The 27,058-nt window shown below is 41.1% G+C and overlaps 1 protein-coding gene across 4 annotated transcripts in view; it reads right to left on the reverse strand.

Moving 5' to 3' along the window:
- The window catches only part of sez6l (seizure related 6 homolog (mouse)-like), a 101,689-nt gene extending 75,430 nt beyond the window's left edge, over positions 1-26,259 (reverse strand). For all 4 annotated transcript variants that reach the window (XM_026172826.1, XM_026172827.1, XM_026172825.1 and 1 more), the window contains exon 1: positions 25,944-26,259. In XM_026172826.1, the coding sequence (XP_026028611.1) occupies positions 25,944-26,040 (97 nt within the window). In that variant the 5' untranslated portion in view covers positions 26,041-26,259. The remainder of the gene's footprint in view (positions 1-25,943) is intronic.
- Positions 26,260-27,058: the final 799 nt, after the last annotated feature.

Below are 27,058 nucleotides of genomic sequence, written 5' to 3' on the forward strand. Positions count from 1 at the left end.
GGCCCCCCGCTCCAGCAGGTCGCAGAGAATGGGGGTGAGAGAAGACTCCAAAACCTCCCTCCGCCCACTCATATGTAGTGTTTATGCATGTGTGTTCTAAGGTGCATTTAAAACCCAGGAGGGCGTGGAGCTACCTGCCAGAGAGCAGCAGCAGCACAGCCCCTCCTGATACCCCTCAGTGTCTACGTGTATTTAAAATTGAGAGGTGGGCAACAACGCCAGAGGTGAGGTGTACACCCTGATGGTCTTTTGGAGTCCGTGTAGCGTGCCCACCCCCAAGATCCTATATGTATGCAGGTGGTCTCCTCTCTACAGGAGCTCACTCTGCATGTGGGGGAGAGATATAGGAGAGGTAGAGAATGAACTCAACCTGGGTGTCTATTGTCTTGTGTAGTTTGGGAGATGATTGGATGATGTGGTGGGTGCAGTTTTCTCTGGGGTGGAGTCGGGTGGGCTGCCCCGGACTCTGTGGGGCTGGGCAGTGCTGCTGCTGCGGGGCCCCCTTGCCCTGGTGGGTTCCAGAGTGTGGGGGTGCCTACTGGGGGTCAGCGGGGGAGCTGGCCCCAGGGAGGGGCCGCTTGCCCTTCCCTTTCTTCCCTCCCCATCCTCAGCTGCCTCCCTATTCCCACTCTACCACAACCACCCACACACGCAGGGCTTGGGGTGCAGGTATGTCACCAGGGTGCAGAGGAGGCACTCCCCCTCTGTCCCCTTCTGGCCGCCTGTGCCTCAATTTTATTCTGCAACCTAGACATCCACATTACTCACACTCTCACATAACACATACATATAGGGCCTTGGGGGTGGGCACGTTTTACAGCATCCAGAGGATGGTCGGTGTATTCCAACCCACCTCTGGCGCTGGTGCCCTACCCTCAATTTTAAATGCATATAGACACTGGGGGTTTTCGGGAGGAGCCATGCGCTCTCTGATAGGAAGCAGGAACCATGCTCTCCTGAGTTTTAAATGCACTTTAGAACAGCACACAGCAACACTACATATGAGCGGGCGGAGGGATGTTTGGGGTCTTCACTCACCTCGGTTCTGTTAGCCGTCAGGGCTGGGGGGCTGGGAGGAGGTGCTGGTCGTCAGATTGGGGTCTGGGATGCGGGGCCTCCCTGCTACTGCAGATAAGGAGGTGGTCCGCTTGCCTCCACCCCAGAGAGAAGGGTTACATCTCCAGGGTCTAGGTGCAGCTTGCCCCTCTGGGGGCGGGGGTACCTGGACCTGGGATATAGAGTATGTTTGGGGAGTGCGACTGTGTGTGCAGTGTCTATTTGTGTCTGTCTACACGTTGGGTGAGTGCCAAGTATTTGGTTGTGTATATGGGGGTGGGAATGCACGTTTGTGTCCGCGTGCGCCTGTTCGTCTGTGTCTATATGTCATGCCCTGGTGGACGGGGCTATGGCTCCCCACACTCCCTAGCAGATCGTTACATGGAGAAACCTTTGGAATACAAGCATGCTGATCCACACAGGTATGCACACAGGTGTACACACGGGTGTTCACAGACGCGGACTACACCTTTCTTGGCTGCTGCCTCAAAGCACATTGTGAGCTGTCTATCTTGCGTGCTGCACAATAGCGTTTAATATTTAGTATCTACTGTTATCTACTGCTAGCTAGTTTATTGTGATGGTGCTGCTTTTATTATGTTGCTCTTTTTTGTTTGTTTTCTCTTCTGGTTTTTTTCCTCCATACAGGTGATCCAGGTGTTTTGTTTGTTTTTCTTTCTTTCTTCCCCCCTTTCTCACCGTCTCTTCTCCCCTCTGTTTTTCTTTCTCTCCCTCTCTTTCTTTCATTCTTTCTTCCTGTCCTATCCCCCAGTAATGTCTGTCCCGTTTGTAGCAATCAAAAATAAAATAAAATAAATACATAATTATAATAAAGGTCAATCAAATGGACCAATATGGCAAGGCCATGATGATCCACTTGGTAAAATAAATCCGCTTGGCATCTTTCTTGGCCTCATGACAACAATTCTGATGGCTAAAGATCCAAACGGGACAAAAAAAAAAAAAAAATGCAGGTCGAGTTATAATATCAGACAAAAAATATGTTTTCTAAGTACACGGTGTGTGTCAAGTGATAGTTGCATAAATCAAACTAAGGATATTTCCAGGTAATCCTGGAGGTGTAATCACATTCAATTTTCCGTAGTGTTATAATATAAAAGTGTTATAAGATAAAATTATGCTGATACGTGCATTACAAAGGTTCTTCAGTTATGTACACATCAAGTGAATATAATGAAAAAAAAAAATGTAATTTCAATTTCAAAAAAACTTTTTTTTCTGTGCAATTTCAGTTTGTGTGGAGAAGGGGTTAAATGATGGAGCGCTACAGAGATGGACGTAACTTTTATTTTTATTGCACAAAGTGTCAAGAGTGCAATGGTAAAGTGGAAAATGCCTCTAGGACAATAACAGCAGCATTATACTGCTAACAGAACTTCATCTCTTTGCAAAAAGTCTGCAAAGAAAGAAAGCTATTGAAGACTTGAGAATGACGATAAAACTGAGTGCATGCCAACCCTAGCCCAGCAGCCCAGAGCCTGGTCTTCAACACCTAACAAACTGATCAACAGTCAGGCTACAGTCTGTGTTTCTACTGGTTCATGTTTCTACAGTAGACTCACTGTGATGATCGCTTTAAAGTCTCTTTGACCTGGTTTTCATCTTTGCTTTGTGCTGTTAGTTTTGTGTTCATTTATAAAAACTAAAAGTAAGATCATATGTGTGTCTTCATTTGGATAGGCATTTTTCATAGTGTTTGGGGCATTGTGTTTCAGATCATTTTAGGGAGTACAGAGAAAGCAATGTAAAGAGTAGCCTAGTGTAAAGGCCATTTCAGACAGAATGCGGCAGATGCTGCGCTGCACTATAAACCCATTTTTTTCTATTGCTTGCAGTAGAAAAGAATGTTTCTCATTGTACTGTCAAAAGCGCAGTGCAAGCGCACTGGCATACTGTCCTCGTGCATATTGCAGGTGGAACTTTGACTGCGGTGTGCTGTAACATATTTCGGCATGACCAATAGGAACAAAACCTACAGCTGTGCTAAGGTAAACAACACCGTTGACGAAAACATGGAAAAAAACAGTTAATTCTGTTTGTATCCGAAACTTTATGACAACTTTATGAAAGCAGTGTTGTGAAAACAACACATTCTTCACTAACAGGTATAGTGCCAAATAATTCTTCTTTAAGGATGAGAGATACATGTTTTGAAACGGCAGGGAGCAGTTAATCTAGTATATGTAGAGCAGGTGCAAAGAAATTATGAACAGGCAGAGCACCATGGACAACCTAACATAAATTTTGCGCTAGTCACTCCAGCTAGCGTATGCCCAGTATATGCCACATCCTATGTAAAACCATGAAAAACTTACTTTCTCCAGCAAGTAATTAAATTACATTCAAAATTACTTTTAAGGAAATTCATGAGTAATGTGAAATACATTATTTTTCCTGAGTAATAACCCCAAAACTAGTACTTACACATCATTAGAGTTGATGCTGACAAAGTCTTTTACACTAAATATGCCAGGAGTGCTGGCATATTTAGTGCTTTTTATAGCTTCACTGTGACTGAAGCTACAAGAACATCATAATAACAGCTGAATGACATCAAGGACCATGTCAACAGCCTGTAAGAAAAAATACAAAATTAAATTTAACAAATATTTTTATTTTTAAAGTGCAACCACTTAAAAATAAAAACATTGTCTGTTAATATAGCTGAGTGTGTGAAAACGACTGCTTGAAGTTCATCTTTTGTATGTCTTTGTAAGATTATGTGGTACTAGTTAGTAAATTACAGTACCTCACAAGCTATTATGGGCTTTGTTTTCTTGTTAGCTTAGCTTCTGGAGTGACACTGAGTTATAGTCTTTTTGAGACATTTGGGCTTTCAGCTCAAACTTTGGAAAAGGTTCAGTTGCACACTGAGAGTGCCTGATAAGATATGAATCTGGAGAGGCTACATCAACACCTTGAACTCTTGATCATGTTCTTGAAAAAATGACAGGATAATTAAAAAAAGTTGAGCTAGTAAGCCAAGTCTAAAGTAGTTCGCCCAGAAGTTTGTTTGGCGATCATGCGCAGAAAGCAGGCGGCAGCCCAGTGGGACCAGCTGGACAGGCTTCAGGACCTGGCCGAGCAGCAAACGCAGGTGCTAGAGAGGCTGGTTCTCATGAGGCCCCGCCGACTCTGGTGATTCACCCCACAGAAGATTATATATAATAACACTATACACACACACTGCACACACCTGAACTGAAAAGACCCTAACTTTCTCCACATTCTGTAGTGATTAAGTATACTGTGTTACAAGTACATTTGCATAATGACTGACACTAACACCATTGACGATAAACATTGGGCAGTGAGGTCAGTTTCTTTATCGTTAATATGCAAACTGTCATGACCATTGATCAACAGCCACTGATCAAAGACCATTGATCAATGACAACTGATCAATGGCCATGAGTACCACTCACAGAGTTGGGGAATGCCTGCATGCACAGCATTGTAAGATGGTGAAAGATGTACCCTTAGGCCTCCTCCCCGATTCAGACATGGTCTCTTCCTTTTCACATAAATGGCCTCCTTGACTCCAAGCACAAACCAGTGATCCTCCCTGTATAGGATGTTTACATTGTCATTATTGAAGGAGTGGCAACTGGCCTGAAAGTGTCCATAGACTGCGGGGTCCTGCCCTGATGAGTTAGCTCTTCTGTGTTGTGCCATCCGCTTAGCCAGAGGTTGTTTGGTTTCTCCGATGTATAAATCATGGCAATCCTCCTGGCCCTTAACAGCGTACACTATGTCACTCTGTTTGTTCTGGGGGGACTGGATTCTTGGGGTGGACAATTTTTTGGTGCAGCATGTTTTGGGGTTTGAAAATCACAGTGACACGCTGTTTAGAGAAGCGTCAGCTATTTTGATGCTCGTGATACATAAGGCATCACGCAGCAATTATCCTTCTCTCCTGGATCGCCTGGAGCATTCTTTAGGTGTCTTCCCAGCTTTGGCAAATGTCCAGCTGGGATAACCACATTTACTCGGGGCCTTCTTGATATGATGTTCTTCTGCTTCCCTGGCCGCTGAGTCTGTCTGGACAGAGTTCAATCTGTGTTGCAGCGTCCTGATGACACTAAGTTTGTGTTACAAAGGATGATGAGAGTCAAGCCTTAAATATTGATTCGTATGCATTGGTTTATGGTACACATCAATTTTTGAATGTCCCCCATTACTGATGGGAATTCGCAGTCTAAGAGGGTGTAATGATAGTTGCATTTAAAGAAGCTACCCACAGGGGGCACCCAGGAATGGATACGGCAAGAGAAAAAGACAGGGAGGTCTAGAAATAAACAGCTAGCTGAAGCTAGCACAAGGAACAATTCTTGATGTTTTATTCTTAGATGAATAAAAACATTACATGGCACCAAGAGTGGGGTCAAGAGTAAAAAACAACACAACAAGATGGATGCAATAAAACCACCAAGTCAGTTGAAACTGACTGGAAACGTAGGATTTTCAAACAGCAGTTCAAGCTGTATATTGGGGCTGTCGGAGTGGATCGACAACCAGATAAAAGAAAAATAGCCATGCTGCTCACCACTGCCAGCGCAGAAGCAATAGAGGTCTTCAATACTTTTGTGTTTGCCCACCTCGAGGGCAAAGACAAGTTTGATGAAGTCATGAAGAAATTTGACAAGCACTGTCTGCCAAAGAAAAATGAAACATACGAGAGATATGTATTTCACTCATACTTACAGCACCAAGGCAAGTCATTTGATACTTTTCTCACAGACCTCAAGATTAAAGCTCAGTCTTGTAATTTTGGTGATCTCAGAGACTCCATGATAAGAGATCAAATAGTGTTTGGAACTAATGAGAAAAAACTCTGGGAGAAACTGTTTAGGGAAACAGAAATGACGTTGGAAAGTCAAGCCAGTGAGCTAGCATGACAACCTGTACTGACTTTTACAGGGCCTGCTCAACGACCAGCGCATTAAGAAAATGAGACAGTGAATGCTGTGTTAATTAAAAGAAAGCCATGGAGTAAATTCAAAAACAATGACAACAAAAACAAAACGTATGATAAAGAAATGTTCACTTGCAAAAGATGTGGTGAGAAACACAGACCAAGACATATGGAAAAAATGTAAGGACAAAACCATTATGCAAAAATGTGTCTCTCCAAGAAGAAAGGACAAGAAGTACACACTGTGCAGGAAGATACAGATGACAGCAATAAACTAAGTGAAACCTTTATTCATTAAGATGGTGTCACATGGCAAAGATGTCAGTGCACAGTCTTCAAGAATTAACACTGGTCAAATTGTTAGTTCAGTCACAGATGATAAATGGACTGCTCCACTGCTAGTAAATGGGACAACTGTAACATTTAAAATTGACACAGGGGCCAAAGCTAACTTGATCAGTGAGAAGGATTTCAAGGCACTGACTGAGAAGCCTAAAAGATTTATCGAAAAAGTCCCATCTCTGAGGGCTTACAATAACCAGCGAATACAAACAAAAGGTGGATGCAGACTTAAATTGGCTTCATAAGGCAAACAGCATAACGTTTTGTTCACCATTGTGCCTAATGGACAAAGTAAATTTTAGAAGATTAAACATCTGAGGACCTAGGACTAGTAAAGAGGATCTATCAGAGTAATACTGACAACACGAAAGTTGTCAAACAAGGCAAAACACTGGAACACCAACAGTATGAAAGAAGTTCAGACATTATCAATAAATTTCCTTCAGTCTTCAAAGGACATGGAACATTGCCTTACACCTACAAAATCCAGCTCAAGGATGATGCCGTGCCTGTGCTGCATGCTGTTGGATATGAACAAAATCTCATATCCTGATATAAGCCATTTATCATCCCGACAACAATATAAATCACAAAAATTGTACATTTTCTCTAAATTCTGTGAATCTCGGGTAACTCGACTTGCGTGAATTGTTTTCAGCTGGGCGTCGTGTACCTGGAGTTGAGAGTTACATAAGTTGAAACGAGTATTTATTACAGGGCGTGTTGTGGGGAAAAGCCTGTTCCAAGGTTTATTTTTTAGCGCCTGTCGGCTCTTTTTTTGCTTCTCGTCCGTAAACACTCTGCATACTCTTTCACGTGATTCCGTTTATTTTGAAAAATCTCAACAGGATCTTCAGCTTTATTGTGAAAGGTTTATGTGGAAAACAAACAGCGGCCGGCAGAGCCACGGGATGGTTTTACCGTCGTTGTTGCTAACGACAATGCATAAAAACAGTCACTTGTTCGTCCGTAGTGTGGTTATATTAAATATAAGAGCAAGAGAGGACTTTAAGAAAATCTACAGTGACCATCAAAAAGATGAAAAAAAGAGTTTCTTTTGCAGCACCATCAAACAAACAATAGCGTAATATGAAACGATAGACGTTTTCATATCGTCATCCGATATATATCGTTATATCGAACAGCCCTGAGGAGAGTGCCTGCTCCACCCAGGGCTAGTTTGAAAAAAAGAGCTTGAAAGAATGACTTAGATGGGTGTCACTGAACGAGTGGAAGAGCCCACAGACTGGGTGAACTCTATCACGTGTGTCAAGAAAAAAAATACATATACTTTAAGAGTCTGCCTTGAGCCCAAAGATCTAAATGAAAATATTAAAAGAGAGCATTATTAGATCCCTAAGAGAGAGGAAATAATGAGTGAAATGACAGGGGCTACGTTTTTTTGGAAACTGGATGCTTCACGTGGATTTTGGCAGCTGAGGCAAGACCCAGAAAGCAGCAGGTACACTACCTTCAACACACCATTTCGGTGTTACTGTTTCTTAAGGCTCCCATTAGGCATTAAATCAGCACCAGAGATCTTCCACAGAGCAATGGAGTCCTTAATAGAAGGGCTGGAAGGCACCAGAGTCTACATAGATGACCTCATCGTCTGAGGAAATACAAGACAACAACACGATGAAAGGCTGAAGAAACTTTAACAGAGAGTTAAAAAGAACGGACTAAAACTGAATAGAGACAAGTGCCTCTTTGGTGTTACAGAGATGACCTTTTTTGGCAGACAAGGTCACAAGTGATGCTGGACCTGACAGATCATCATGTGACAGTCATCCAGAATTTCTAGAAAAAGAGAAACCAGTGTGCTGTAGAAGAAACATAAATTAATCTTTAATCTTGAAAACCCAGATAGCCAGATTTTTGCTTCTTGTGGTTTCTGCTATGATGCAGTCTTGGCGTTTTTAAAAGTTCATGGCAGTTTGTACATAGCGCACTGTGTCACAGCTCACAGGTGGACATCAATGAGAAAGAGAAGACTATCAAGGACTTCTATGATGGCTGAGCCTCACATTTCACATCAGCGATTACATTTTATAAATATGTTTTTCATAGCATGGGCATTAGAAGCACTAGTGCCGAGAATCCCTTGATAAATAATCTAGTCAGTGAGGTGGAGGTGGAGTGCTACAGTATGTGAAAAATGAAGTAGCTGCAGTAAAATGAACATGCTGAAAAGTCAAAACATTTTAAAGTAGTGTGTTCTTTGCTGCCACAGTTTTGGAACTCTACACGTCTTCCTATTTAATCCCCACAAGGATTAAATGTCCTCAAAAAGAAAGGAGGAAGAAGAAAATATTCCAGTCAGAAAATTTTTACTTCTTTTCAGGGCTGCTGCAGAGTAAGATTTGGGTTTAGAAGCTTAGATTAGGATAGGATTAAATGGAAATGTCACAGGGGGAATGGGAATGAATACAGTCAATGAAGTTTCTAACAAGTATGCAACAGCAATACAAATCTGTGTGTGCGTGCTAAAGACTACATGTTTGTTAGCTACTCAACTAAGCAGAAACATTGGAATGAGAGTGCACTTGCAGACATCAAGTCATTGAAACTCTCCTCACACTCCTGCCTGCCTCCATTTAGCAGTAGGGAGGGCTGGAGGGGAAAGGAAGGGAAAGAGAGGGATGTAAGAGAGTGATGCCAAAGAAAAGAGACAGCTCCAACTCTCCTCGGACTAAAAATCTTGATACACTTTGACTGCTTTAGACAATCATGACCATTAATGACTTCCCATGTTCTTAGTTGTTTTTGCAAGTTATGCTGTTCACTCTAGTGTGCGTGCATGTTTTAGCCCAGTCTATACATATCTGTGTTTTCATGTTACCAGCTATGTTAAAAAATGTCCAGAGACCAGAAATGCCCCATTAGTCTCTCATGTTCCATTACAACCTGGTCTGTTTCATGCATGCACAGCACCACAAATAGTTGCATGCACACTCACAGTCATTCACTAAGATGTGGATAGTACGGAAACTGTAACCGAAGACACAAACTAAAACATCAAAGCCTTTGTTGAAAAAACCTGATCAGACACTTAAATCACGTACACCCAGCTGAACAAGGACAAGAAACAAATGCAAACTGGCTTAAGGTAACGCTATTCGCACAGCAGCCTTGGTATAAGCAAAGAATCAAAGCAGTTATGAGCAAAGTTATGAAGACAAGGAAAAAGAGAAAAGGGTTGTGTCCCGTTTCCTGTTAAATTATAAACATAGTAGGAAATTATGTAAGTAACGTTTGCTATATAAATCTGTTGAACTTGATGCAAAGACACCATCTCCTTGTCATTTGAACCAATTGTAGAAAGGTCTGTGTTAGGGTGGACTACATTACCCAGATGCCTTAGTGCAGTCATGGGATTAGCTCCTGACCTGGACAGCCTGACTTAGTTTCTGGGCTGAGGATGTAGGATAGAGCTGCTGGGAACCAAAGCAACTAGCCCATTCTGTGTTTGTTATGAATAAACATGAGTTCAATGCTTCACCCTACTACTTTTGTGCATATTGGTTCTAACTATCTTTGGCATATATGCTAATTAGCAAAAGCTGTGTGGCCCAGTAATTTGATAGTTTCTGGCCTTGTTCCAGCTTTATTTGTTCCTTTTACCAATTCATGTGACTTTGAATGCCGTAATATGGGTGTATTATGTAGTGGCTAACTAGATGGGTTGACTCCTGACCACCTGCCTCAATATAAATAGTTCATCCCTTGTGTTGAAGTTACAGCTTGTGGCCTATTTGAATAGTGCTTAACTAAATGTGAACGCTCCTAAGGAGCGGTATTAGATCGATCCATTTCCTTAGCATATTTGTTGTGGTGGAATTCGTGGGCAGCTGTATTACCCTTTAATCCTTATTCAAGTTCTAATGTATTTCATGTTCTTGATCGCAGAAACCATGCAACATGGCCAACATGACACATCCTCCTACACTATGCCATACGTCCTTGTACCATCCATCTGCATGTAAATAAACTCCACCTCATACAATCTACTCCCTGGATGTCAGCCTCTCCTTCTGACCAAGATAACTGTCATAGCACAACCCAGCACTGAACTGACGTACACCATTCTGGTCAAAGTAGTCCCTCGAACCAGATGTGCTGCACCTACATGACATGGCTACATCCAGAGATCGGGATGATGCACTAAGTCCCCGTCCTAGCAGGATCCATAGAATCCCTGAACATCTGCAGGACTATGAGTTCTCCTATCATACCCGGGAACCAAGGCTTCTTCTTTCTAATATTTATTCATGTTCTAATGTATTTCCTGCTCTTGATTACAAAAACCACACCACATCACCCCGCACCCTGAAAACGTACATGTATGTTTGCACCAGGCACATCAGTCGTGAGGGGGACAGGGAGCAGAGCTGAAGAGCCAGAGAAGAAGAGACAAATGCTTCAAGCTTGAACTTTGAGTGGCCATGACCCAGATGTCAACATGGAGAGCATTTAGTAATAAATAATGAAATGAAAAGAAAGCAATACATGTGATGTCTTCTTTATTTCTCTGTTGTTTTTCAGAAATATAAAACAACAGCAGCAATTCATTTTTTTTTTCTTCATTCGTTTCATTCATTGCACTTCTAAGCTGCTAAAAAAACTGCAAACTAGGAGCACCACTAAGATCTTTGACAGTATAGAACTGTAAATGCGAACTAACTGGAGAGGATTAGAAAAAGCTGAATCTCTGTCTCAAGTGTCTAGTATAGCTTATTTTATATGAGGGGGTTCTAGTGAGGAGCTGTACATCAAAACATCTAAATTGAGTATAAATTTTAGAACAGCAGATTGGTTTTGAGCAGCAACATGATAGGACGATTCAGTATCCAATCACAGATGTCTTACCACAAGCAGGTTTTAAAATAAACCCCAGTGGCATGGCTCTAAAATTCTGGGTCCTTTCAATTCATTTTCTTTTATATTTTACAGCAACAGTTGTGTCAAGCTAAGTGTGTCTCCATAAGGTTGTATTTGTGCATTTCTACAGTAGGTACTGTAAGACTTTGCAGGGTATACATTAAGAAAATTAACAGTGGCTCTAAAAATATCAACAGCTGGTTTTTATAAGTGGAGCTGCATCGAGGCCTGTCTTGAGAACTATACCTAAATGACCCAGTGACATCAAAATTACATGTACATTGTCACAAAGCCATCAGTTGAATCCAATAAAAACTGTTTGGCAACCTGCATTTACAATGAATTTAAAAGAAAAACGCAGCCCTTGGGTTTGCATCTGGCACGAAACTGAAAACAAAGGAATCAGCCAACAGGAGTTTAGCTCTGCCTGATTTTTGGTAAGTACATTCGTTTATCTAAGACAAGAGGCTATTGACTTTTGTTAAAACCATCCCTCTCCTCAACTGCATTACCATCTAGTTACAATGTGTCATTGTAACTGTAAAAATTTTGAAAAATACAGTGATTGGATTAGCTATTACAACTAAATCTCAAGGCTCTGGAAGCTGATTTGTGTTGTACACAGAAAATAATGGAAAGCAATGATTGCCTCGAGGGTGGGAAATTAATTTAAATATATATGAAGCTAAATAAAAAATTTAAACCCATAAAGCTTCCAAAATAATCCTTTCAAACTGTACTTTCTGTCTTTCTAAGTTGAACCACCCAGAAATGTTTTTAGAATGAAAACGCTGCAGCAAGCAGCAGCATTTCACACATTTTCATTTTTTTTAGACTTTTGTTAAGACTTCTTTGTGCTTCTGCTCAACAAAAACAACTGTCCTGCATGGGCAGTCATCATCTTGCAGGAAGCTCAGTTCTGCTTAGACCAGGCTGAAGGCTTAGCGCGTCTCTCTCAGCCTTTAAATACATTCTTAACTTTTTGGAGACTAAATCTCTCAAAAGCTCAGACAAGGGTTTGCTGGTCTGTAAGTCTCTGCACCACATGACATGAATAAATCAATCAATCAGTCCTTTGAGGGGCAACAAAACAGAGAAGAGCTGATGCATTGAACCTTACAGCCCACATGGGAGTATATCATGGATTAATAAAAAACAAACAGCAATAACATACATACTCTCAATCACAAAATACTTAGCCAGCTCTTTCCAAGCTATTCGAGTGGAGACAAACACATCGACTCGACAGCATGACAGGCGCAGTTATCAGCAGAATGGATTATAACACATAGGCTAGGTTTGCCGATTGCATCAAAAGACCTTCTTCAGTGGGATTCCCGTATCAAAGGCACATAGATAAGGGAGCAGAGCGGTGACATGGGTTATTAGCTTTGAGGCAAATAGGAATGGGAATATTAACTTTTTAAAGGCTTGGTTGCAAACACACTTGATTTTGCCAGTCTGCTCGGAGTGACTTTGACAGGGCAAAGTGTCAGGGTGCGTTTGTGTGGGTGTAACTCACTCAGACTGAAACTCCAAAATGTCACTTTAATCCCAGACAACCATATCAAATCTCTTTCTGGATCACAATTCATCATTTGCTGTGGAGCAAAAATGAACAACATTTTCAATGCCTTTTCTGACTGCGACTGTGGGTAGCAGGCGTTAAATATAGATTTTGTGAGGGGAGGAAACAGTTTTCTTCCTTCCAAGAATTCTGTCATTTGCCTTTTCTTTATTGGCTTTTCTATTCCTATCTTGAAGCTCAAAGGTTCTGAACAAATTCAGCAACCATATCCAACCAGGAGCTCTGAGTATGCGTAGCCTTCTGCTTAAAAGGGACAGCATGACATTTTTGGGAAGCAGGCTTACTTCCTTTCGTGGTTTCTTTTTTTGAGTTTTAGGAGACAGGTTTGCACCACTTGCCTTTCTTTTTATGTTATAGCCATTCAGTCTTCCACTGCTTCTATGGTCAGTGTACCCTATATGTCCTATATATTAAAGGTCTACTGCTGAAAAAAAAACTTTTTTTGTCTTTTCTTGATGTAAATATCTACCTGTCGAAATTGACCTGTAACACCATAGATGTCATTTTAGTTATTAATATTAAAATGAAAAAATCAATAAAACAGATTTATTTAAGAGATGTGTCCCATACCCCTCAATAATAGTCAGGTAACACAAAAACCTTTTATTTATTAACATGATTCTCTTGAGGTTAATTTTACTATTTTTATTTATTTTTTATTTTTTTGTTGAAATCGACTAACCAAAAAGTATTAAAACCAACATTTGCATGTGTAAGGAAGCCTAACAAGGTAACCAAGAGATGAGAAACAAATTGGATGATAACTTATTGTTTTTTGTGTATTTTTAGGTTCACCGCATGGATTGTGGTGGTGATGTACCCTGGTAAGATGTGATCCAACTTTGTAGTTCAAAAAACAGTTACCTGTTTACCTGGTTAATACAAAATCCTGCTTTGTAGTGTAGGCCTCTGGTTTTCCCCAGCCTAACTTTCCAGGGTTGTTTTCTCTCTTGGGCAAATTTCCTCAGTTTAGTTTTTGCTCTTGTTCCTGGCAGCCTTAAGCTGTTGATTCTGTTCTTACTTCTTGCCAGTAATTCATTTTTGCATCCAGAGCCCACAATCTTAAATGTGCCTTTCTCACAGCATTACTTAACACTAACACTTTTTGTTTTGTCATCTGAAGCACTTTTAACTGCAGGTTCATGTGAAAGGTGTCAGATTCCCGCTCCAATCTCCTGAATGGAAGTGTATTTATGACAACACCATCCTTCCAATGTGGATGTGCTTTATTGGAGAACTTGTTGATTCAAGTAATGGACACAGCAATTTGTATTTGACCAGAAAGAAAAAAGAAATTCTGAGCTTTTTCTGCCTGCCTGTCTGTGTGCGTGCGTAGTGTATTCTCTGTGCTTGGGTTGAGTTAAGCAACAATGAATCATGCTATCCTCTTAGTGCTCTGCAGCTAATGATGAATGAAAACAGGGGAAATGCAGAACACGGTGTAAGGTACAGTAACAACATTAAAATGCAGGAACGCATAAACGAGAGTTATGCCTTATCCTAGATCTTAAAGTATCAAACAGCAACTGACTCTACATTAAAGGCTTAAAAATATTACTTTTTATAACTGTGACAGAACTTCAGTTAATTCTATTGCTACGATTAGTGTTTCCACAAAGTATTCAACGTTTATGAACTTTTAAGTGCCCATTTGAACAAGTGACACTGGCCATCTTGAGAGTACTGACCTTTGAGAGGAAACTATCAAACTGAAATAACCTGACCACAGTTACATTTCCTTAAAAAATGCTAATCTATAACTTCATTATGTTTACATTTGTGTGCCTTTCAACCATTCATAAATAGTTTAATACACATTTTTGTAAAGAAGAGGGAAAAGGAGAAGGGAGAGGGAGAGAAGGAAGAGGGGGGTCCTTTTCCATCGGGTAGAGAGCAGCGAAAAAAATAAAAGGAAGTGATAGCCAAGGAGAAAAAACTCAAGTGTAGCAGTTAACAATTTATTTACAATAAAACAAACCAAGGGCATTAAAAAAAACTAAGACAAAACCAAGCTAGAAGTCCATCCTATACATATATGTACAGGTGCAACAGTCTTGAAATAGATGCTCTAGCACCAACCATCACAGAAATCACTCTTTTCACCGGTTATGTCTTGCTTGGAAAGGCCTTCCTACTGGGTCCAACTCCTCCATCATATTCAACCACAGTTCCACAAACAGTTTCAAGGCCAATCTCCTTGGCATCATTCTGCCTATTCATCCTGCTGCTGCTCAAGCTGAAGTGCTGCTGCCTTCATGCATGTGCCACTTTTGTACTGTGAATGCTCCCTGTCTGCCCTAATTTCCCATCTTTCATGCAGAGTGAGCAGGTGTGGATATTTTCTTTGATTAAGATTAAAAACTTCAAAATAAAAGCATGCAAACTGTACACAGACATGCGTAAAACCACAACTTAAAACCAAACCATTAAAACACACAGAATACAACATTAAAACTACTTCCACCCCATAACAGTTTTAAAGAGGAAAGCTCTAAAAAGAAGAAGCCTCAAGCAGAACCAACCCAAAACAGTTTCAACTGCAAACACAGCATGGATTACAACAGATGCACACAAAGTTAAGCTTCGCTTAATTGCTTCTATTGTAGGGATGTGTCAGCAGCATCTGTGCAATCCTGAAGCCATCCTAGAGAGGATAATCATGGATGCTGAGACAGAATAAATCACACTGAACAGCAAACACACACACTTTCAGACCCCTTCATAAAAGTTGTGTCATAAAGGTCTTAGAAGATGTGCCAAGCTGAAGAGATGACTGCAGCTAAGACCTGGTACTTCTTTGGGCATCTTCCTTACATGTGAACACTGCCTGGGTTAGAAGCAGAAGGGCAGCACAGGAGGTACATAACGTCCCCCCAAATCTTAATAATTCACTAAGATGTTGTTATAAGATGTTGTAAGTTTGCGCAGAAGCCCAGACTATATTTTAGAGACTTTGGGACTAATGAGCAAATGGACTCACTGAAAAGACAGTTTGTGAGGGATTTATACTCCAGATGCAGCAAACACCAACAGGGATATAGATACACTCCCAACTGAAAAGATAATACTTAAAATACAACATTTTCTCTACAGGGGTTGCCACAGGATATGTACTGTTAATTCCCATAAAATGAAACTATTATAAAATGATTGGTTAGTTAATACTAATATCAATGTGTTAACCTATTTTATTTGTACAGTGGTCCCTTGCTATAACGCGGTTCACCTTTCGCAGCCTCGCTGTTTCGCTGATTTTCTTTTTTGTGCAATTTTGCAATTTTTTTTTTCCTTTTTTACAGAACAGAACACGTTCAGCTTGAAAAATTTACATAAATCTTCGATCGCTGGCAGTGTGACTCTAAAGTGCTTTACTGTATGTTTGTAAGTTTTCTCCCCAACAAGCACAACAATGTTGATGAAATGTTTTGCATCGTCAGAGGCTCCTGCGGTAGCACCCAGAGGCAGGGGAAGGTGCTAACCATTGCACAAAAAGTTGGACTTCTGCACATGCTAAAGGAAGGTAGAAGTTACCGTATTTTTTGAATTATTAGGCACATTAAGCGAACTTTACTCAACTCATTCTTCTTGCTTCCTCTACTTCCGTACCATTGATTCATTAATGTTGAATTCTCTCACAGCTGCTCTGTGACCATGTTCTGGACCTGAAAACAGGGTTTGATCTTTGGTTTCATTCTATAATACTGGACTTGTTTTTCTACAAAGGTTTGAACTTTGAGGGTGTTTAAACAAGAGAGGGAATTGTGAAAATGTTCATGCCTGTCTGAGAAATGTGTATAAAGTATGTAGTGAGGGGTTTTTACAGACTTAAAACATCTACAATAATTGTAAAAAATAAAGCTGGCTACTTCGCGGATTTCATCTATCGTGGGTTATTTAGAATGAAACTCCCGCGATAAACGAGTGACCACTGTACTTTAAAAGAACTTAACCTTTTTTGGCTTTGTCCCAAAAAGGGTGGACAACCACAGACCTCTGCAGCTATGTAGTTCATAAGAAAACACAGCATCAGCACAATGATCTGTATAATCATGGGAATCAGAGACTCATATTCTGAGGAGCTCTTCTAGAAATGAAAGGCCAAACCCCTTAAGCCCACCTGTGCTCTGCCTGTTCTGCAGTTGTTTCCTGCCTGTCTCTGTCTTAAAAGAACCTCCTTTTTCTTACCTGCTGTGTGTATGGCGACTTTTTTATGATGGGCACACACATGCAAAGACTGACTAGGATCATAGCATTATGCGAAAAAAGGAAGGGGGACAGAAGTTTCAAAGACAGCAAGTGTAGTGGTACACGCCAGGTACACACAGAGACGGGAGATGGATTTAAATGCAAGGATGTCAGGGAAAAGTAAAAAAAACAAGAGAAAATATGAAATGAGCAGCATCTGGCTGCATTTCAATTATTTTGGAGACTACAAAGCTGAGTGCAGAATTTATAAAATTGGGAGCTCACTAAAGTGATACCCACTTTTATTTTCAGCAATTTCCACTGTGGAGGACAAAAACTTTTAAACTTGTCCAGGCCTTAAACCTCGTGTGTGTTGTTACCAGTAGTAGTAAATGCATGAAAAAAAGGCTTTTATGAAAACACTGATTGCAAAATTGCGGCACGGTGGTTAGCACTGTTGCCGCACAGCAAGAAGGCTTAAAAAGGTTCAATTCCACCATCAGGCTGGTGTCTTTCTGTGTGGAGTTTGCATTTTCTCCCTGTGTTTGCGTGTGTTCCCTCCGGGTACTCCGGCTTCCTCCCACCGTCCAAAGACATGCAGTTTGTGGGGATAGGTTAATTGATTAATCCAAATTGCCCATAGGTGTGAGTGTAAGCATGAATGGTTTTCTGTCTCCATGTGTTAGCCCTTCGACAGACTGGCGACAGACAAAATTGCACCCTTGAAAAAGACTGCTTTAACAGTTGAGTAATGCATATTACACAAAGTAAACTATACATAAAATGCCATGGTAATTTGGGGCTTTTAATTATTAAATTACATTGTACAGCATACAGTTTTATTGACTTTAAAAACAAGAATTGGGTGCACAAGTTTTGAATCAAAAATACAGTTTTGAATAATATATTTAAATAATATATTTAAATCTATTAATACGTGGTGCTAAAGGCTCTACAATGTCTTATAATTTGACAAGTCCACAGCCTGATAACTTCTTGTTATTGATTATGATTGACTTGGTAGTTTCTCTTTGCAACATAAAGTTAAGATTGCAAGATTTATAGATAAACTACACAGTCCATCTTTTAAGTATACAAACACAAAAACACACACAAACAAACTGAGAGTGTGAACATTTTCTGTAAAGCTGCTTTTCCCACCACTAATGCTGTAATTCTTCTCTGAATCAAATACAGCACAAAAACGCTTGAAATGAGCTCTGCTAAAATTAGTAAAGCTCAATATTTACAGCCAACATCAAACTCTGCAACTATGAAAGTGTTTCACACTGCAACAATATAAACAGTGACTGATGTTCCACAGGTATCATCACAAAAGCTTTACTGGCGTAACACTGTCACCAAATCTGAATTACATTACTGTTATGTTACATATTATGTTACATTATTGTTACATGATCTTAATTTCATGCCACTTTGATAACAGAGTCTCAAAAACAGCTTTTATTATATTTTTTGATTAAAGATAAAAAGAAAAAAAACATTTCTCTTGAAAATCCTCATATTATACATGAAAGGTTTCCAAAGTCATTATCCCCCTTACTGGCACGTTCTCCTTTTCAGTTTTTACACTTCAGAGTGTTTGATAGCATTTGCTCCACTCTGAATCCAGCTGCTGATTATTTTACTCTTTAGTCCAGGTTTTTTCAGGTATTTAGATGAAAAAATATTGAAAAATATTTTTGTTTCACTCATACCATAACCAAACTACTCAAAATCCTGAATTCTAACCTAATTCTAATCTAATCAGTTTTATAACATTAATGTTTTCAGTTTTTTGGTCTAAACTGATGTGAGATCTTTTCTTCTTTTTTCAGCTGCCGCATTTAGGAGTCACCACAGTGGATCTCCTGCTTCTATCTCACCCTGTCCCTGTCCCTCCTCTGTCCCACCAACTAATTTCACTCATGTTTAGTGGTATAAAAATTTGTAATTAAAGTACAGCTTATAGGATCAATGTGATGTTAGGTTACGCAGGTGTGTGTAAGTGTGTAAAATAACCATTTTAATGTCTGTAAGTATACATGTGGTGTGGACATATACAGAAATCGAGATATTACTTTTCTACTAGTTAATATTCTCTGCTGCTCTTATTTCTCAACTTGGTTCATTACTCTTTAGCCTTACTTCCTCTCATTTGGTTTCTTTTTGTGATGCTAACTTGGCACAATATTTTCTAAAGTTTGGTGCCTGAGGATCTTGTTGCATAATAAGCCTGGGTGTATTCAACCAGAAGAAACAATTTCCTCTGTCTGCCTCCTGGTTCCATTTTTTTTCTTCTTCACTCAAGTAATGGGAAAAGAAAAAAGAAGAGAAAGAAGCCAAGTGAACGAAGACTGGGGAAAGGAAGTTGGAGAGGCGCTGTGATGAGAGTAGAGGAGAAAAGCGGCTTACAAGATGGATGCTCTTTTGAGGAGAGAAGATCTATATTTTTTAAATGAAGCGGGTATGCCTCATTGATATTTTTACAAGAAAAACACTGTCAGTGTGGGTCAATAAAAATCTCTGTTTTGCACTCTGGATTCAAGCTGCAATTGGTTTTGCTTCCCAGCTGGAGCTCTGGAATCTCTACTCAGTTGTCAAGCTTTCTTTCTAGCAGATTATCACTCTTACCCTGAGAAATGAGACCACGCAATGATCCAGTCTATCTTCATTTGCAGGCACAATCCGCATTAAAAAACACTAGTACGTACACTAACACATAACCGCACAATCACGAGCCGGCTCTGTAACACTACATCTCTGCTGGGGAAGCTCATTAAACACATACACCAACAGTGAGAAAAACCAATGATGCAGTGCATGATACGTGTGTGTGTGTGTGTGTGTGTGTGTGTGTGTGTGTGTGTGTGTGTGTGTGTGTGTGTGTGTGTGTGTGTGTGTGTGTGTGTGTGTGTGTCGGGGTGGTGGGGCACGCTCACAAATTGAACAAATGTACAAGAATACAGGGGAAGAAAAGACAGACAAGGATTAGCAAGATGATTGAAGCGTGCTGAGAAATCACTGAAGAAGTCAAAACCATCTGCCTGCAGGTTTTTATAAGGGATCCAGTCTCTACAACTCCAATGGATGGTTGCTGAGTTTAGGGCTAAAAGCAACATTGCTTCTATCCTCCTCTGCATGCAAGAAGAAAGACTCTAATGTTAATGTTTGTGAATTCAAGAACTGCACCACAGATGGTATATAAAAGATGGGTGTTGCTATTTGTGTGAGAATTCGACATTAGCTTAGGGGCTGACTAGGGCTGGGCGATATGGCGTAAAATTCATATCACGATATAATTTAAAGCATGTGCGGTAACGATATATATTGCGATATATTCTTTTCTTCTGTATAACGTATTTTCCACACTATAAGGCACACTTAAAATCCTTTAATTTTCTCAAAAATCGAGAGTGTGCCTTATGTATGAATTTTGGTTGTCCTTACTGACCTCGAACCGATTTTGGCGTGCAGAAATCTGTTAAAAAATGTTTTAGTACAACTTTGGTAAGCTGCACTGCTTGATGGATTGTCAGAGCATTACGGCTGCCGTAGTGAGGAGCTTCGCAGAGTAATCTGGGTCCAAAACTCCATCCCCAAAGTCAAACGAACACTGAGAGTTAAAGACGGTCTAAATTCTTTAATATTTAATAAAATCATCAGCGTTGCTGCTTTACCAGGTGTAACAATTAAGTTTAACATCCAGGCATCCATGAAAACAGAAGTTATTAAATTTAACGGAGTTAGAAGTTAACAGGAAGTTAGCTCGCTAGTTTCCACCTAAACATCACATACCATGTTCTGACTGAGAGATTTTTGAAACTAATTAAAACGTACAGCTCTGCTACCACTTCCAAAATAATGAAGACAGAAAACTAAACAGCAGTGGCATTTGCAGGGTCACTGAAGTTGGACTACCTGGTATATAATGTTGTATTACGTGATTGCTAGCTACACAGCTATGTTAGCATAACATTAGCACAGTGAAGCTGGAGGATGAACAACAACTTTTTTTCCCACTCAATAAAAGTTAACGTGAGGGTTTCTGGTGGTCAGGGACAAATGCAATCGCATAGCAGGATGCTATACATGGGCCAAACTTCAGTCAGGAGAACAACTGAGATCATTCGTCCACAATACAAGGTTAGTTATTAATATACTGCAACATAGAGCAGCTGTGAGAGAATTCAACATTAATGAATCAATGTTACGGAAGTGGAGGAACCGCAGTTTTTGGCTTTCCCCATATTTCAAAAGTGCTTCATCTCTTTGCTATGACTCTCAGCATAATTTGCAGATGATAATTGTTGTAGCCAATGCGATGCTTTCGACCAAAACAGGCGCAGCTTGATGACATCATCAACATGCGCTATCGCGATGGAGCGGTATAGTCAAAATCTCTATCGTTGGCCAATTTTATATAGTTTCTATCGTATATCGTTTATATCGCCCACCCCTAGGGCTGACCCAATCTAGACTCTAAAGAAGTGATCTATTTAGAGCACAGGGTGGAACACTGAACGGTTCAAATAATAAAGGTTGGCAAGCTACCTCCAAACACATGTATAAGCTAACTCAAGACTAAGACTAATAAAATAGCAACGTTTCGCTCATTTAAGCTGAAGCACAAAGCTCTTGGGTGGTCTCTACCACACAGCCAGTGATATGATTTTCAGATCACTGAAATACTCCAAAAGCAGCGACAGTCAAACGCTCCATATGGGAGACACAAATTAGCAAAGCTGAAGCTTCTACTGTCTGGTCAGCTATCAACACCGCTATTAAGCCTGAACGACTTGAACTCAATTCCACTCACACCTGTCATCACTAAGCACCTGGAACATTTCATTCAAAGCCATTCCACCATGAATAACCTTCCCTATGGAGACCCCCACCAGTTTGCCTATACAGCAAATAGGTCAAGTGAGGACAAAATAGCTACAGCTCAACCTTTAACACAATCATCCCCAACATCCTGGTGAGGAAACTGTCTGACCTGTCCCGGCTCTCACTTACTCCTTGATCCTCAACTTCCTCACCAACTGCCCACAGACTGTCAAACTCGTTCCTCACCTCTCCTTTACTTGAACACTCAAAACTGGCTCCCCACAAGTGTGTGTTTTGAGCTCACTGTTCTACACTACCCTAACCCTAATCTGCATACAGGGATTCAATTCAATTCGATTTTATGTATACAGCGCCAAATGTCAACAACAGTCGCCTCAAGGGACTTTATATTGTAAGGTAGACCCTACAATAGTACATACAGAGAAAAACCCAACAATCATATGACCCCCTATGAGCAAGCCATTTGGCGACAGTGGGAAGGAAAAAACTCCCTTTTAACAGGAAGAAATCTTTGGCAGAACCAGGCTCAGGGAGGGGCGGCCATCTGCTGCGACTGGTTGGGGTGAGAGAAGGAAGCAGGATAAAAAACATGTTGTGAAAGAGAGCAAGGGATTAATAACAAGTATGATTCAGTGCAGAGAGGTCTATTAACACACAGTGAGTGAGAAAGGAGACTGAAGAAAAAATACTGAGTGCATCATAGGATGGGAATCCCTCAGCAGCCTACACCTATTGGAGCATAACTAAGGGGGCATTCAGGGTCACGTGATCCAGCCCTAACTACATGCTTTAGCAAAAAGGAAAGTTTTAAGCCTAATCTTAAAAGTAGAGATGATGTCTGTCTCCCGAATCCAAACTGGAAGCTGGTTCCATAGAAGAGGGGCCTGAAAACTGAAGGCTCTCCCTCCAATTCTACTTTTAAATACTCTTGGAACAACAAGTAAGCCCGCAGTTCGAGAGCAAAGTGCTCTAATGGAGTGATATGGTACTACAAGGTCATTAAGATAAGATGGGCCCTGATTAGTCAAGACCTTGCATGTGAGGAGCAGGATTTTGATTCAATTCTGCATTTAACAGGAAGCCGATGAAGGGAAGCCAAGATTAGAGAAATATGCTCTCTCTTTCTAGTCCCTGTCAGGACTCTTGCTGCAGCATTTTGGTTTAACTGAAGGCTTTTCAGGGAGTTTTTAAGACATCCTGATAATAATGAATTACAATAGTCCAGCCTGGAAGTAATAAAGGTATGAACTAGTTTTTCAGCGTCACTCTGAGACAGGATATTTCTAACTTTAGAGATGTTGCACAAATGGAAGAAAGCAGTCATATTTGTTTAATATGAGCATTGAAGGACATATCCTGATCAGAATTACTCCAAGGTTCCTCACAGTATTACTGGAGGCCAAGGTAATGCCATCCAGAGTAGGAATCTAGAGTAACAATCAGGATGGCAGAGTATATTTCTAAAATTTCCAGGGCCAAGTACAATAACGTCAGTTTGATCTGAATTTAGAAGCAGAAAATTAGATGTCATTCAGTTCTTCATGTCTTTATAAAGACCTGGATGCAGTTAAACCAATTGCTGTGTGTTATTTGGCTTCATGATAGATAAAGTTGTGTGTCATCTGCATAGCAGAGACTGTGATGGGCTCTGAAACCCCATCACAGTACAGGATATGAGGTGCTGAATATGTCTGTGTGGTGTTCAGTAAACAATCTGGCTGTAAACAACACAAGGCCAAAGGAGATGATCCTGGACTGTAGGAGGCACAGAGTAGACCTGCCTCCACGCTACATAAGCTGACCTCTCCTGGAATGCAAACACCTCCACCATCATCAGGAAGTCACAGCAGCATCTGCACTATGGTAAATGGTAAATGGCCTGTATTTATATAGCGCTTTACTAGTCCCTAAAGACCCCAAAGCGCACTACCCGAGAGTGCTCAGAAGGAACAACATCTGTGAGAAGCTGCTGACCTTCTACCACTCGCTATAGTGTATCACAGTGTGGTTCACACATTGCACCCAGGCTGAGCGGAAGACGCTCCAGAGAGTAGTCAGTACTGCACAGAAGATCATCGGCTACGCCCTCCCCTCTGTTGCAGACATCTACACATCCCACTGCCTGAACAGAGCTGAGAGACTCCACCCATCCTACATCTTGCATCCCACCTGTTCGACCTGTAGGCCTTTAGGAGATTCTACAGGTTAATCCAAACCAGGACCATGAACACACGCCCCACTTAAAGTCACACATCAGTACCTCTCACACATACAACACACACACACATATGCACACATACAGTAACACACACTCACACATAAACATACACATCACTACCACACAAGACAAGTGCAATACTTGAGACCAACCTTGCACATTTGTATATACCTTGTACATTTGCACAGTTTTATAGCTGGTATTTTTAGATTTGTTTTTGTTAGCTATTTCTTTGTTTTTATTATTTTTTTATTCTAAATGCTGCTACCAGGTAGCTGCTTCTATATTTCGTTGAACGTCTGATGTTTAATGACAGTTAAAGGATTATCATTCTGATTTTATTTGAATCCAGTGCAGGAATAACAGACTCCACCACTTGCAACAGAGGGCACAATAAAGAGAGATAAATGCTGAATCTGAATACATTTAAAAGCTACCGTTTTAACCCGAATGACCACATACACAGAAAAATGAAAGGAAAATGCAACATAAACATGTTCAAACACGTTAGACAACCACATGCTGTCACAACAGCTTCAGTGCCCTTTGCAATTGATGAGGCTGCAACAAATGCTGTTTAACACAAAATCTCCTTTAGGTGTTCAGCAAGTAAAGATGAAATGACTGTAAAGCAAATAGCACAGGTTTCTCACTTTTTTGTCCTCTAAATGTTCAGTAAGCTCTCCTTCTCTACAGATCAGGTTATTGTCATCACTGTAGAAAACAGTCTCATCTGAAGATGATCATTCACAACAATTTGATTTACAGTGACCCTTTCCCAAAGGGACAAATGTTCTGGATCATTTCACTGAAGGAGTGGAATGATTCAGGTAATTCCTATTCATTTAAGAATTTTCTTTTTCCTTGCAACCCACCTATTGTTACCTTCGTCCATAAAGATTTCACTGAATGTCACCTAAATTAGAAGCAGGAAACATGGCATGAGCATTTTCCATGCTGTTGGTTTTAGGAACAACAACATCTTTAGGCCAGGATAAGAGGTTTAGCTAAACATGGGGCTTTCACCGATGGTGCCACCATTTCAATGGTCTGAAATGATGGTAGTTAAAAGGTCAAAATGGGAAGCTATGAGCTGCCAGCTAGTTTCAACCAAGGCAAACCATCCATTCACCACCATTTTCTTTTCTTTGAGTATTTTTTTTTTCTTCATAAGGTCACCACTATGGTGAAAAATAAGAAGTGGCCTACACAGAAGACTTATTTCTAAGTGAAAGAAGGGTCCCAAAAAATATCAGGGATTAGAACGCTAACTTTTCGATAGATAGATAGATAGATAGATAGATAGATAGATAGATAGATAGATAGATAGATAGATAGATAGATAGATAGATAGATAGATAGATAGATAGATAGATAGTGTTTGAGACATCAACTTTGTTCCTCACTTAGTGTCAGCCTGCTTTCTAATTTGCATGCTGATGCTCAGACTCGAGGAATCCCCTCTCCCAATTAACTGCGGAGCTGGCTGACTGGTGATTTCTCTATTTTTCTTTGTCTCTGCATCCACTCGTGCCTGATCGTGGCTCCCACGCACACGAATGGACTCGTGTCCACACGGAGGATTTGAGGCTGCATGTGCAGCCCGTACTGCTGTGCCAAAGTGGTTGGAGCTGCTGGCGCAGTAAACAGCGAGACGCTGCTTCAGACTCGCTCCTCTCCCTGCCCTACTGCGAGTCGCGCGAGAGGAGGTGTCTGAGAGGAGCAGAGGGATGCCCGGAGACGAGGTGTTTTTGCGGTGCATAAAAACTCAACTGGCGCCTCTGTCATTCCACTTGGATGCGAACCAAGACGCAGAAGGACAGAGAGCGCAGAAACGCGCAGAATCAGACATCACTCTGGTTTCGCACGAGAAATCAAACGCATACCTGCTGTTGAGACGCTGCTCCACAGCAGCCCGATCCACAGCACCGCGGGCAACATGCAGCGGAGTCGGTAATCGACCGAGCAGGCGGCCGGCGGCATGGCAACAAACCCAGTGCAGAGAAGAGAGACTCAAGAGAAGAAAAGAGTGTCAGCTGGTTTATCTGTGGTCAGGCGGGCACGTAGAAGCGTAGTGTCGCGGTCAAGATCGTTGGGGGTCCGCATGTCAGAGCAGCATCTTTCTGACTGGCTGCAAGCAGCGCCTCCTGCTTTCTGCCTGAGATCTGCCTCTCCACCCTCCCGGCCGCTTCTCCACGGACTCCTCAGTCCTCTCTCTCTCCCTCTCACCCGCCCACCTCCTCCACACACGCAGCCCGACCAACAGTACAAAAAATCAACCATTTGTACACATTTTTACAAATAATTATAAAAAGTGAGTGAGTACATTTCAACATTTTCAGCAATCACTCACAATCCTGGCACTGCCATGGTATCTGTAGTCTGCATTTACCACATGTGTATCTGTTGCAGTGAACACATCGCACAGTGGCATGATTGTTCTTGCAATTGTGTTTGACCTGACACATGGCTCTTTTTCCAGGGCTCGGTGTGGAGGGTTGTGTCAAAGGCAACTGTTCTTTTCTTGCCTTCTTCGCAGCTACATGAGAGTGAGCTAACTCCCTTGCAAGCTCCACCAGGAAGTCCACCCGTCTTTCCTTCGTCCCGGAGCATGCTTGATACAGCACATGTGCATTCAGTGCTGCCATGTCAATCATGTTATAAAACACGGCAACTGGCCAGCGCCGTGTTCCTCTGCGGACAGTGTACTCCCGAACCATCTGGTCCATCACATCCACGCCACACTTTGTTTTGTTGTAAAGGGTGACAGTGTTTGGCTTCCTTTTGGTAGTGTTATCAGTCTGAACCACGCCGTGCATGCTGCTAAGAATATAGACTGTCTTCTTCCGTTTGGCCGCATACGCCGTCAGCGTGGCAGCAGATGTTGAAAACACCTAAGAAATAAGATAAATTGTTATTTCCATAGCACTTTTACACACAATGAAACACATAAACATAGAACCAGAAAAGACCTGCAACATACCTGAGTGGTGAATTCATT

The sequence above is a fragment of the Astatotilapia calliptera genome, chromosome 7 (genome assembly GCF_900246225.1).
Source record: "Astatotilapia calliptera chromosome 7, fAstCal1.2, whole genome shotgun sequence".
Lineage (NCBI taxonomy): Eukaryota > Metazoa > Chordata > Actinopteri > Cichliformes > Cichlidae > Astatotilapia > Astatotilapia calliptera.